This window comes from Danio rerio, chromosome 1, assembly GCF_049306965.1.
Source record: "Danio rerio strain Tuebingen ecotype United States chromosome 1, GRCz12tu, whole genome shotgun sequence".
Classification (NCBI taxonomy): Eukaryota; Metazoa; Chordata; class Actinopteri; order Cypriniformes; family Danionidae; genus Danio; species Danio rerio.
The window spans coordinates 6,977,501-6,990,189 of NC_133176.1; the positions used below are offsets into that span (position 1 = coordinate 6,977,501).

At 33.4% G+C, this 12,689-nt stretch overlaps 1 protein-coding gene across 1 annotated transcript; it reads left to right on the plus strand.

The window, feature by feature from the left end:
* The first annotated feature begins 778 nt into the window (after nt 1–778).
* On the plus strand, nt 779–11,891 carry cpo (carboxypeptidase O). The gene is made up of 9 exons (NM_001145629.1): nt 779–907; nt 2,749–2,809; nt 3,288–3,389; nt 5,864–5,968; nt 6,652–6,768; nt 6,854–6,947; nt 9,162–9,364; nt 9,461–9,545; nt 11,626–11,891. The coding sequence occupies exons 1-9, from the start codon at nt 849–851 to the stop codon at nt 11,889–11,891; spliced, it is 1,092 nt and encodes a 363-aa protein (NP_001139101.1). The 5' UTR covers nt 779–848.
* The last annotated feature ends 798 nt before the right edge of the window (nt 11,892–12,689 follow it).

Below are 12,689 nucleotides of genomic sequence, written 5' to 3' on the forward strand. Positions count from 1 at the left end.
ATGAATAACAATAATAAGTATTACTTCATAATTGTTATTATTAATATTAAGAAGAAAGACCTAATTATTATGATTATTACATTAATTAATTTATACCATTATATTATTATAATATATATTATTTATATTTGATTTAAAAAGTAAGCAGAGATATCATAGCTCTCTATTAGTCACATAAATAAAAAATAAAATGTACTGCATCAGTTATAACTCATGAAGAGATAATTACAAACATCAGTAACCTTAATAGCACTATTTTCTCCCTTGTGTTATTTCCCCCCCCACACAATTGAAGCACTGCATTCATAACAACTAAAAAATCATTAAACACTCATGATGTTTTTATCATTGAACTGATTTTATCCATACAAAATGTTCTCAATAAAAATGACAAAACATTCAGGCTTAATAATGACATCCAGCACTCATTATTGTCAAATAGTTCAGATATCATTACTGATGACTTGTGACATTATACTGAATCATAACGCGATTACAACTTATGAAACATCAAAGCAACAGATAACATATATGAGACACCCGAACAGTAAAGGTTAATAGGTGGATATTCTTAGTATCTAATGGCCTGATTACAGGAGGTGTTGCCTTAAAACAGCTCAGGATGTAAGATACTATAATTATCTGCATGCTTAAATTCCAGATCAAAATCATGTTCTGTTGGGTGGAGACACGTGTCGTGGGTTTACATATTAACACTGTTATCTGTGCAGTGCTTTCTGGGCTGGGGTGTTGTCTTGGACTGTATCCTAATCAGATTATGATCACTTTATAAGTCAGGCTTATTCAACTTCATGCAGTCAGTTTGAGGAATTGAGGATAACCAAAGAATGATGCAGGCCTCAATCACATCCATTTTGGTGGTTTTGACACTAGTTGCCCAAGACAGGTAAGATTTCAAGACTATAACATTTGAGGGGAAATTAAAAAGAACAATATTAACATATTTTAAGCCTTCTAGTATAATAGAAAATGACACACAATGCTTTTTTTGTTTTATCTTTATCTTTTTTTTTTTAAGAGTCTCATTTGAAGCATTTATGTACAGGCTACATAAATGCTTCAAATGAGATTGTTTAAAATGTAATTTTCTTTACAAAAAAAAAAAATCATTATTTTCAGTTAATAAAACTAAATATACATGTTTATTTTTATTAATTGGACATAATACATTTTTTGAACTACAGTTAATTTAAGATTCTGTTTCAAGCGTTCATACTTATGATCCATCAAAAGCTTGTTTGGCATGCTGTCCCGGGAGAGAGCCCTGAGCTCAAGGGATCCTCGAGCTCAGGGCTTGCTCCCGTTTGCAGAGCGAGAGGGGAGCCTGAGCTCAGAGGATTTCAGAACTCCCTGGCTGCAGTAGCTGAGAGAACATGGGAGAAAAGGGGCTAGACAAATGCTTGATTGTTATGCATGATGTATATCTTTGGATGGTGGGAGGAAACACAGGGAGAATATACAAACTCCTCACAGAAACACCTACCAGCCTGGTGGAACCAGGGCCGGCAGTGTTCTTGCTGTGGGGCTCACAGTGCTAAACACTGGCTGCTGTGCCGCCCGATCAGTGGTAAAGAGGTGAATTGGGGAGGAAGGGGGGTTTCTTCCAAACAAAGACATCGTGGACTTAAAACTGTGGCTATTTATAGTAGCTTAGGGCTCATTTGATTGGAAGATAATGATTAGCTAATACGAGACAAAATTATAAGCACGTGCTCTTCTCGAAATTAGTTTATAAACAAACCTCACTAAGATTCTTAATAAACAACAAATTAACACAAAAAAGGAAAAAGAAAAATATACATAATTCAAAAGAGATAACAAAATGTAATTTGCTGCAATCGGTATATATATATATATATATATATATATATATATATATATATATATATATATATATATATATATATTTATACAACAGTTCTGTCTGGTTCTCAAATCTGATTGGCTGATAGCCGTGCGATATTCTGCAATATCAGAACTATACAGCCTCTTTGCCCTTTGTGTATTACTCCGCCCACATACAGCCAGCAAAAAGCAGACACTGCAGATCTAAAGTTTAAAAGATGCTTGCTAAGCTGTTTAACTGTCAGCTTATGATTTGAATCCGGAAGAAAGTAGTTCCTCATACAAAAGGGTTTTTGAGACTCTCCATGTTTCATTTAGTTTTAATTTACACAATTATGCCGTCAAACTGTTGTATAAACAGATCGTAGCAGAGCGATTTGGCTGTATATCGGCACTGGTGGGGGCACAAAGGCCTCCCACCAGTGCCGATATACAGCCATTTCGCACTGCTACTCGTTTGATATTGCTCATATATATATATATATATATATATATATATATATATATATATATATATAATATCTAATTATTCAAATAGTTAATAGATTAAATTTACTTTCCAATTGCTTAATAAAAAGTATAGTTCAAATCAGCACTTTATTTCATGTGCTGAACACAAAAGAAAATGTTCAGAAAAATATTGGTACTTATTAAAGATTGACTTCCATAGTAGGGAAATAACACCATGGAAGTCAATGGCTTCATTATAAACATATCTTCTTTTGTGTTGAAACCCATACAGATTTGGCATAAGTGGAGGGTGATTATGGATGAACGATCCATTTCAATCAGATCAGTTGTTGTTCTTGTTTTTAAGTCGCTTAGCATGCATGCCTCTGTTGAATGAATGCAGGTAAATAAACACATTTTAATTCAATGCAGATTGGCTGGTGGGCTGGAGCACAAATCTTATGACTACACAAAGTACCATACCATGGATGAGGTGAGATTTTTCATTTGATTCAGACCTTAAAAGGTCATTTTGTACTGATCTCTAAGGTCCACTTAAAAACGTTTAATAAAAAAGTATAAAAACAACATCCTAAAGTTTTGACCCCCTCATCATGAACTGGTAGTTTTTGCTGTGCTTGCTTTTTAAACGTAATTATGCACCATTGGCATGGAATAACTCAAAAAAGATCTGTAATTTAATAAATTTGTGTCTGTTGGCGAATTAAAAGGCATGGATGGAGTCTTCAAGTTGTAGTTTATGAATGACGGTGTGAAATGTCAATGCACCAAGATCATTTTCTTTTATTAATGTGGACCAAATAAACCAAGAGGAACAAATTACAAGTGTGAACACACCCTCAGTTACACGTGCAAAGTGTTATTTGCATGGTTAAGTGTTAAGAAAGATAATCAAGGGTTAACCAGAGGGTGAAAAGCACTTTACTGACCTGATAAGTCTCTCCATGCAGATATCAGCCTGGATGAATCAGATGCAAAGGGAAAACCCAGATGTTGTGTCCACCATGACATATGGACAAACATATGAGAAGAGGAACATTACATTACTAAAGGTATTTAATGTGCAAACATCAAAATGATTATCAAGATCTTCCCAACTAATTTATTTCACACACAGAAGTCTATTAAAAAAGGCAGAGTGTGAGACAAGGCAAATGCCAAATAAAGATGAGAAAAGCAAATAATAAGTCGAAAAAGTCAAGTTACTAGCTTCCATTAAAATAAAGCTAATAAATGTGTATAAATAAAATGAAATCTATGTTGTAAAATTATACCAAATCTGCCAAATTAGTGTTATTTTAATGTCAGAGAAGGGGTGTCTTTAGTATATTTTATCTATATTTCAGCTTTAGAACAAGTTCAAGTTGATATTTATTGTCATTCAGCTACATGTGTCGAGATGAAGTACGAAATGTCATGTCTCACAGGAACATGGTGCTACATAAATAAACAATCAGAAACATGAACACAACACTGTAATTTGTTCTGTCACTACATCACTGTAATCTAACTACTTACAGCTATAGATATACTATACTTACTTAAAATATACACATTACCACAAGACAGACTATACAAGTACTTTTGCATAAGACAGAACAATGTTGTGAGGAAATTGTGCAAAGGAGGTATTTAAGGTTGATGAAAACAAAAACAACAACATGATTTGTGGGGCCTGTTTCAGAAAGGAGGTTAAGTGAAAACTCAGAGTATTTTAACCCTGAATTGAGAGAAACTCTGGGTTTTCCGTTTCAAAATGGCAGGTTTGTTAAACTCAAGAAATCAGGGTAAGTCAAGCCTGTTTCTGAAAGAGAGGTAACTTTAACTTAGAGTCAGTTACTGTGGTAACTTACTCTGTGAACCTAACCTGGTCCGGAGCAGGTTTTATTCTCTAAACTCTGAGTTTCTGTCGGTCTCCTCCCCTTTTTTAAAGATGAAGCGTATTTCTCGCCATAGCCTTATGTCTCCACACACCTATTTCAGAGCTCATTTTGGAGACGCCCATAAAAACGATTGATGGAAACGTCATGATTCACATAACTTTTGAAAATACGCATAATAAAACATGTGTATAACTGAGGTTAAACTTTTATTTGATAAGATGCACATAAACATGGAAGTGCACTTAACAAATTACAGTATGTACATTAATAAAAGGTTTGTTAAATGTGTGTGAATGGACAAACCAGCAGACTGAGCACACTGTAGAACATCTTAAATGTTGTTTTAGTCAGTCTAAAATGCCTTAACTGTATCAGTATCAGTGTATATTATTAATTACCTCCGAGCGTCTGGAGCATGTCTCTGCGTTTCATGGCTTCAAACGCCCCCACGTGTTCATTGTGTGTCAATTGTCTTCTGAGGCGCAAGTACATTAATTAAATAAAAAATCATTGACGCAGCTTGTTCTACCGCAGTAAATTCTGTTTTTACTGTTGATATTTGGCGTAAGTTAATCAGGAAGTGACGATTGTGTTCTCTTCGACTCTTTGGATAAAAACGCTGCTTTATTTTTAGGCGTTATTCCAGTTTTGCACAAATTTATGTAATAGCCTATATTTTGATGGAAACACAGCTATTGCCTACATTTTTTTCACACACAAAACAAAATCACTATTGATAATGCCTTTTTATAGTCACGGTGTGCGCGCTTAACTCTGAGTTGGTCTACTCAAAGTTGATTGACCCAGCTCATATCAACTATTCTGAAACCGAAAACTCAGAGTTTTTAATCTCTCGGTAAATCAACTCAGAGTTCAAGTTTAAACTCAGAGTTGTTTGAACCTCCTTACTGAAACAGGCCCGTGGTCCGTTCATAAGTAAACATTGTTTTACTGATTGAGTCCTTGTAAGGGGGAATTTGTGTCTGGAGTAAGAATGTTTCAGGTGGAATGTTTGTTTGAAATGTTTCAGGAATTTGTGTCTGGAGTAAGAATGTTTCAGGTGGCAGGTGGTTTGTCAAGGCCACTCACCTGTGTGAGGCACACTCAGAAAAGCACAATGTTTTTATAAAGATATGGAGTGATTTTAAGAAAGTGTCTGGTGCACATGTAGGATTTATTTATTTGTTTGTTTATTTGTTTGTTAGTCAGTTCTTTATTTAATAAAGTGAAATGTATATTTAGTTTAAATGAGAATGTGTGTGTGTGTGTGTGTGTGTGTGTGTGTGTGTGTGTGTGTGTGTATATATATACATATATATATATATATATATGTATGTATGTATACTATATATATATATATAYACRCRCACACACACACACACACACACACACACACACACACACACACACACACACACACACACACACACACACATACACAATATAATTTTTATATATATATATATATATATATATATATATATATATATATATATATATAAAAATTATATATATATATATATATATATATATATATATATATATATATATATATATATATATATATATATATATATATATATATATATATATATATATATATATATATAATATGGGTTGGTTTGTTTGCATCTGATATGCAGATTGGCTTCAGCAGTACCACACCAAAGAAAGCCATTTGGATGGACTGTGGGATTCATGCCAGGGAATGGATCGCTCCAGCTTTCTGCCAGCATTTTGTTAAAGAGGTGAGACGTTACCCAGGAATATCATAAAGTATTTATTTACAACATTGTAAAACTGCAATGTTATTGACAAAAATATCACATCCACTGCATCAGTAGTTGCACATTTAAATACTGATTTAAGATGTTTCTGGAACAATTATTACAAATAAAAACGCCTCTAGATTTGAATAGTTATGTTCTTTTCTTAGACTCCAAAATATGTATCCTTCCATGTATAATGAATTAAAAGCTCATATTATAGCTGATAATGACATCAAAGAAAGACCGGACCACCTGGAGGAACCCCATGCCAACACAGGGAGAGCATGCAAACTCCGCACAGAAATGCCAACTGACCCAGCCGGGACTAAAACCAGCAACTTTTATGCTGTGAGGCGACAGTGCTAACCGCTGAGCCACCGAGCCGCCCACACATAGTATTATTAAATGTAAATATTATTTCTTTTGATAAGACACTATAACGATATTCACATACTCCCAACCCTTTACACAACTCCTTCACTTTTTAATTTTGATTGTAATGTAATGATCCTTTTGTGAAGCTGCTTTAGAACAAGAATTATTGTGTAAAGCGCTATACACGTAAACTTGAATTGAGTTGACTTTGTTCATGTTTTTTATGAGCATTTCTCTATTTTTAATCTGACCAAGACCAATCTAGCTGTTTTTTATGTTAAAAAAAGGTCTTGGGCTCCTACAAAACAGACTCGAGGGTTAACATGTTGTTTAAGAACCTGGATTTTTACATCACCCCGGTGCTCAACATGGACGGATATATTTATTCCTGGCTGAATAACTCAGTGAGTTTAATTCTTTATATGGACTCTTCATGGAGAAACAAATAATGAATGTATAAAATCTACTGAAATCATCTGTGTTTTGAAGACTAGACTATGGAGGAAGTCTAGATCACCATGCCATGAAAACTCTACATGCTCTGGCACCGATCTCAATCGCAACTTTTATGCAAATTGGGGAAGTCAGTAACATCTTTTTTCCTGTGTATAGTGTATAAGTGTGTGTGTGTATTTATTATATAGTTGGAGTCAGAATTATTAGCCCTCCAGAATTATTAACCCCCCCCCCATTTCTGTTTAACCGAGAGATTTTTTAATATTTTTAGATATTTTTCAACATACTAGTATACAGCTTAAAGTGACATTTAAAGGCTAAACTATGTTAATTAGGTTAGTTAGGGTAATTAGGCAAGTCATTGTATGTTCTATAGACAATCCAAAAAAAATATTGCTTAAGAGGGCTAATAATAATGACCTTAAAATAGTTTTTTTTTTCTTTTTCTTTCGAATAAACACTGTTTAGGTCATAAACAGGGTTGTTGCTAGATCAGATAAAGTTGTGGCCAAAAGTTTACAAGAACTGGTCACACTTTACAATAAGGTTCATTAGTTAATGTTAATTAATGCATTTACTAACATGAAGAAACAATGAACAATGCATTTACCACTGTATTTGTTCATATTAGTTAACGTTAGTTAATGAAAATACAGTAGTTCATTGTTAGCTCATGTTAACTCATGGTGCATTAACTAATGTTAACAAGCATGGACTTGGTTGTTAATAATGCATTAGTAATTGTTCAATTATGATTAATAAATGATGTACATGTGTTGTTCATGATTAGCTCATGTTAGTAAATGCTTTAACTAATAAACCTTATTGTAAAGTGTTACCCAATAACTATTTATATTAATAATTAAATTTTGCATTGTATTTTATTAACGTCTACCCAAAACCAAAACCCAACCATCACAGTACTGTGTTTTATTCATTCATTTTCTTTTCGGCTTAGTCCCTTTATTAATCTGGGGTCGCCAACCAATTCGCGGAATGAACCGCCAACTTATCCAGCATATGTTTTTACGCAGCGAATGCCCTTCCAGCCGCAACCTCATCTCTAGGAAACATCCATACACACTTATTCACACTCATACACTACGGACAATTTAGCCTACCCAATTCACCTGTACTGCATGTCTTTGGACTGTGGGGGAAACCGAAGCACTCAGAGAAAATCCAACCAACGACCAGAGTTCACAAGGGGGGCGCGGGAGAGGATAAGTGTTGAGCGTGTTGAGGTAGAAAAAGTCCACTATTATATATGTATTTTTAAGCACCAAAAAAAAATTAAAATTAAAAACACATGCTTAAAATTCCAACATAATAGTACAAATAATTAAAATAAATAACTTTAAATAATTATTTAAATTTTGCTCACTCGCGCAATGTGCTTGTCAACGTGTCGTAAAGGCAAAATCAAAACAAAAATGGCAGAGAAACGTAAATGCAGTGATTCTACAGAGGCGAAGAAAAAGATTAGACAGTATGACAAAGCCTACCTAAAGTTAACCAAGTTAAAACTGATTAATTTATATTTTCTATACATATCATATATTAATATTACACAAACACACACATACAATATATATATATATATATATATATATATATATATATATATATATATATATATATATATATATATATATATATATATATATATATATATATATATATATATATTGGGGGCAAAGAAAAAGGTTGGGAACCACTGCACTAGGCCATACGAAACAGACGCTTTTTTCTGACCCTGTCAGTCAAATGCACATTCTCCAAGTCTTGAAACACTTCTAAACAGATCTATGTTTTGAATCGCTTTAGTCACGTGACCAGGTGTTTCGAAACACTTTAGTCACATGACCTGGGTGTTTCGGATCATGCTTTGGTGCAGTGTTTCGAAACACTTGTGCTTTGGGATCTCGACACTGTCGAAACGTCAGTTTCATGTCAGCCATCCCTAAAGGGACTTATCCAAAGGAAAATGAATGAATGAATGTTAACAATTTCTTGTACTGGCATTAGTTCGCCAGTAACTTACTGCAAATCAATTACAACAAAAATACCATATTTACATTTATAGCTCCATTTATCTTGCTGTATACAGTATGTAACTTCAGAATTTCATGCGTATCTTTACTGTAAAATTTACAGTAATTTTCACAAAGCAACTTTAAAATACAGTAACAAACTGTATAACTGTCCTACAGTAAAATACATTTAATTTTACGGTTAAATACTGTCTAATTTACACCAACCATTACCAGTGTATTGCTAAAGCACGTATTTTCAATGAGCCTGTGTTGGAGAATCCTCACAACTGTATTTTGTTGACTAGTGGTCGGGATCTCCAGAAACTGCTGTTCGGAGGTTTATAACGGTGCGACAGCTCTTTCTGAGCCCGAGGCCGAAGCCGTGACTGATTTTTTGGGAGCTCATCAGAATCATCTGCTCTGTTATCTCACCATCCACTCATACGGTCAGCTGATCCTCGTCCCCTACGGACACCCCAACATCTCTGCGCCCAATTACGACGAGCTGGTAAGCAGAAGAGAAAGCTTTTTTTGGAGGATATGTTAGCATCTCGGGAGCTTTCAGGCTTACACAGTGTTGTGTGAAATGTGCCTGTGTTTGCAGATGGAGGTCGGTCTCGCTGCGGCTAAAGCCATCAAAGCGGTACATGGGAAAAGCTACAAAGTGGGCAGTTCTCCTGACGTGCTGTGTGAGTGTGTTTAACATGACATTCAGGTTTCTTTTGCCATTTTAAAAATCACATTGCTAGCAAAAACTGTTTAGCCAAACTACAAAATGAAATTTTTGATTTGGAATAAATTATCATGGGGATGCATATCAGTTACATTAGTTATTAGCACAATATCTGTTTGTTTATGGATATATTTATTTTATTTATATTTATGTAGTTAAACATAGAGTTGAATTATTAGCCCTCTTGAATTATTAGCCTCCCTGTATATTTTCCCCCAATTTCTGTTTAATGAAGAGATTTTTTCTACACATTTTTAAACATAATAGTTTTAATACCTTAAAATCTATATTAACTGATTTATTTTATCTTTGCCATGATGACAGTAAATAATATTTGACTAGATATTTTTCAAGACACTTCTATACAGCTTAAAGTGACATTTAAAGGCTTAACTGGGTTAATTAGGTTAACTAGGCAGATTAGGGTAATTAGGCAAGTTATAGTATAACGATGGTTTGTTCTGTAGACAGTCGGAAAAATATATAGCTTAAGGAGGCTAATAATAAAAGGCTAATAAGACCTTAAAATGGTCTTTAAAAAATTTTAAAATGCTTTTATTTTAGCCCGAAATAAAACAAATAAGACTTTCTCCAGAAGAAAAAAATATTATCAGACATACTGTGAAAATTTCCTTGCTCCGTTAAACCTCATTTGGGAAATATAAAAAAAAAAGAGAAAAAAAATCAAAGGGGGTTTAATAATTCTGATTTTAACTGTATATATTACACACAAACTGTGATCTTGTATATTTAGCTGTGAAGGCTTATTTCCCTTTCCTCTATGCACTTAGATAACACTTATTTTCACTATTCTCGATTAGGGGTAATATATTACCCCCTGGTGCTGTTCTGTTATCTGTTTTTTATTGTCTGCTTCTTTTTGTTGTTTTTACTTCATTAGTATTGTACAAATCTTTATAATGATTTTGCCTGTTGAAAAAATATAGTTTAAAACTGCCTAAAATGTTTAACTTTTTTCTCATATTAAAATTTTTATAACCTTTTCACTACATGAACGATCTGTAGAAGTGTCTTCTTTAAAAAAGTGACCAAACCAAGCAATATTTAGGACACAATATGTTTGGAATAAAATTTTCATGTCTTCCCTTAAAAATGTGGATTTTAGCAACTGCATAAATATAATTTAGTACTATAAAAACTTTTGAAGTAAACTATAGCACATAATAATTTTTTGTACCTCTATATGAGGATTAACACTGATTCATAACGCCGATAAATATAACTTTTTGCAAATCTTAAATATCCATTTGTCAGAATTGTTAATGCTGAAATTCAAATGTCAATTTTAAATGTTTTAGTAATGCGATTTATTTTTGTGTGTGTATGTTTTTTAAATGAAAATTTTAATGTTAAGGATAGCACAATCGCCTCACAGCAAGAAGGTCACTGAGCCTCGGCTGGGTCAGTTGGCATTTCTGTGAGGAGTTTGCATGTTCTCCCCGCGTTCGTGTGGGTTTCTTCTGGGTGCTCCGGTTTCCCTTACAAGTCCAAAAACATGTGGTACAGGTGAATTGGGTAGGCTAAATTGTCTGTAATGTGTGTGTGTAAATGAGTGTGTATACAGTAGATGTTTCCCAGAGATGGGTTGCAGCTGGAAGGACATCAGCGGCGTAAAACATATGCTGGATAAGTGGGCGGTTCATTCCGCTGTGGCTACCCCAGATTATTAAAAGGACTGAGCCGAACAGAAAATAAATGAATAAATGTTGATTTTTTTAATTTGAGCAAAATAGACTCTGTGTCTTTAAATATTGGTCATTTGGTGTTATTTTTCATATGATCAAAATAATAACCAGCTTAAAGTATTCAACAGAATTCTAAAATCAGTCCATAAAATGAAGTCCAAAACCTCTGTTTGTTGTCCAGTAATACATAAACAAAAGTTGAGTAGCCTAGCCCTAAATCTATCTGTAATATTCAATGTATTAACTATGAATTCAACATTCAGATGTCCTCAGCAGCTGTCTAATGCATTTACAATCTGGCTCATGGTAATGCTGAAATATTGTTAACAGATCCAAACTCGGGCTCGTCCCGTGATTTTGCGAGGCTCATCGGGATCCCGTATTCTTTCACCTTTGAGTTACGGGACGAAGGGCAGCACGGCTTTATTCTGCCAGAGGATCAAATCCAGCCTACCTGTCAAGAAGCGTACGAGGGCGCAATGTCCATCATAAACTACGTCCATGATAAGAACTTCAAAAACACAGCCATTACAGTCACTGCCACACTGTGGACGACTCTCATGGCCTTATGGATCTCCACCAGTCACGTGTTTTAAACTGATATTTGCTATATGGATTGTACCTACTGATTGTGAATGTATATGGATTGTATAAATTCAGTTTGGATTTTAAAAAAAATGATTAATTGAATTGTTGTGCGTTGAATTAATTTTTGAATGAATGCTTATTACTGTGTAAAAATATCTTGGTTTGACATTTTGTGTAATGCAAAAACATTTTAAAGTCTGTCTTCTGTTCCAATTTGCCATGTTTTATTTCCATATTTATATACAAGGTAGTATTAGTGGGAGTATTTTTAGTTTGTTTGATTTAGAAGTGACTACATTTTTTTAAACAAACCATTAAAATCTGAATATGTTTTCAAATCAAATTTAATGTCTTGTTTAATATGATTTTGTAACTTGTACACATTTTTGCACTTGGATTACTTTTGCTGTCTTATAAATCTGAATTAAAGTTAATTTTTAAGTCTCTAATGCAGTTCTGTTTTTGTTTTTCATTAAAAAAACAGATAATTCAAAAAATGTTTGACATTAGTGTTTGGAAAAATTTGTGTTCTGCAAATTTGAGACTCAGTTTCTTTAGATTTTGGCTTTGATTTGAATATTATTGTTAATATTATTACATTAATAAACAAACAAACAACCGTAAAATGGAACAGAAGCATAACAAAAATAGTGTACATTTTCAAAATATTATATAATAAAATGTAATATAATATAACAGAATATAATATAATATAACAGAATATATTATAATGTAACAGAATATAACAGGATATAACATAACATAATATAATATAATATAATATAATATAATATAATATAATATAA

Bases quoted from the DNA above. Each gene is read 5' to 3' on its own strand.
- cpo (NM_001145629.1), top strand. From the start codon at position 849: ATGATGCAGGCCTCAATCACATCCATTTTGGTGGTTTTGACACTAGTT. The intron at 9,365-9,460 runs GTAAGCAGAAGA...CTGTGTTTGCAG, and splicing joins CGCCCAATTACGACGAGCTG to ATGGAGGTCGGTCTCGCTGC. The intron at 9,546-11,625 runs GTGAGTGTGTTT...TATTGTTAACAG, and splicing joins CAGTTCTCCTGACGTGCTGT to ATCCAAACTCGGGCTCGTCC.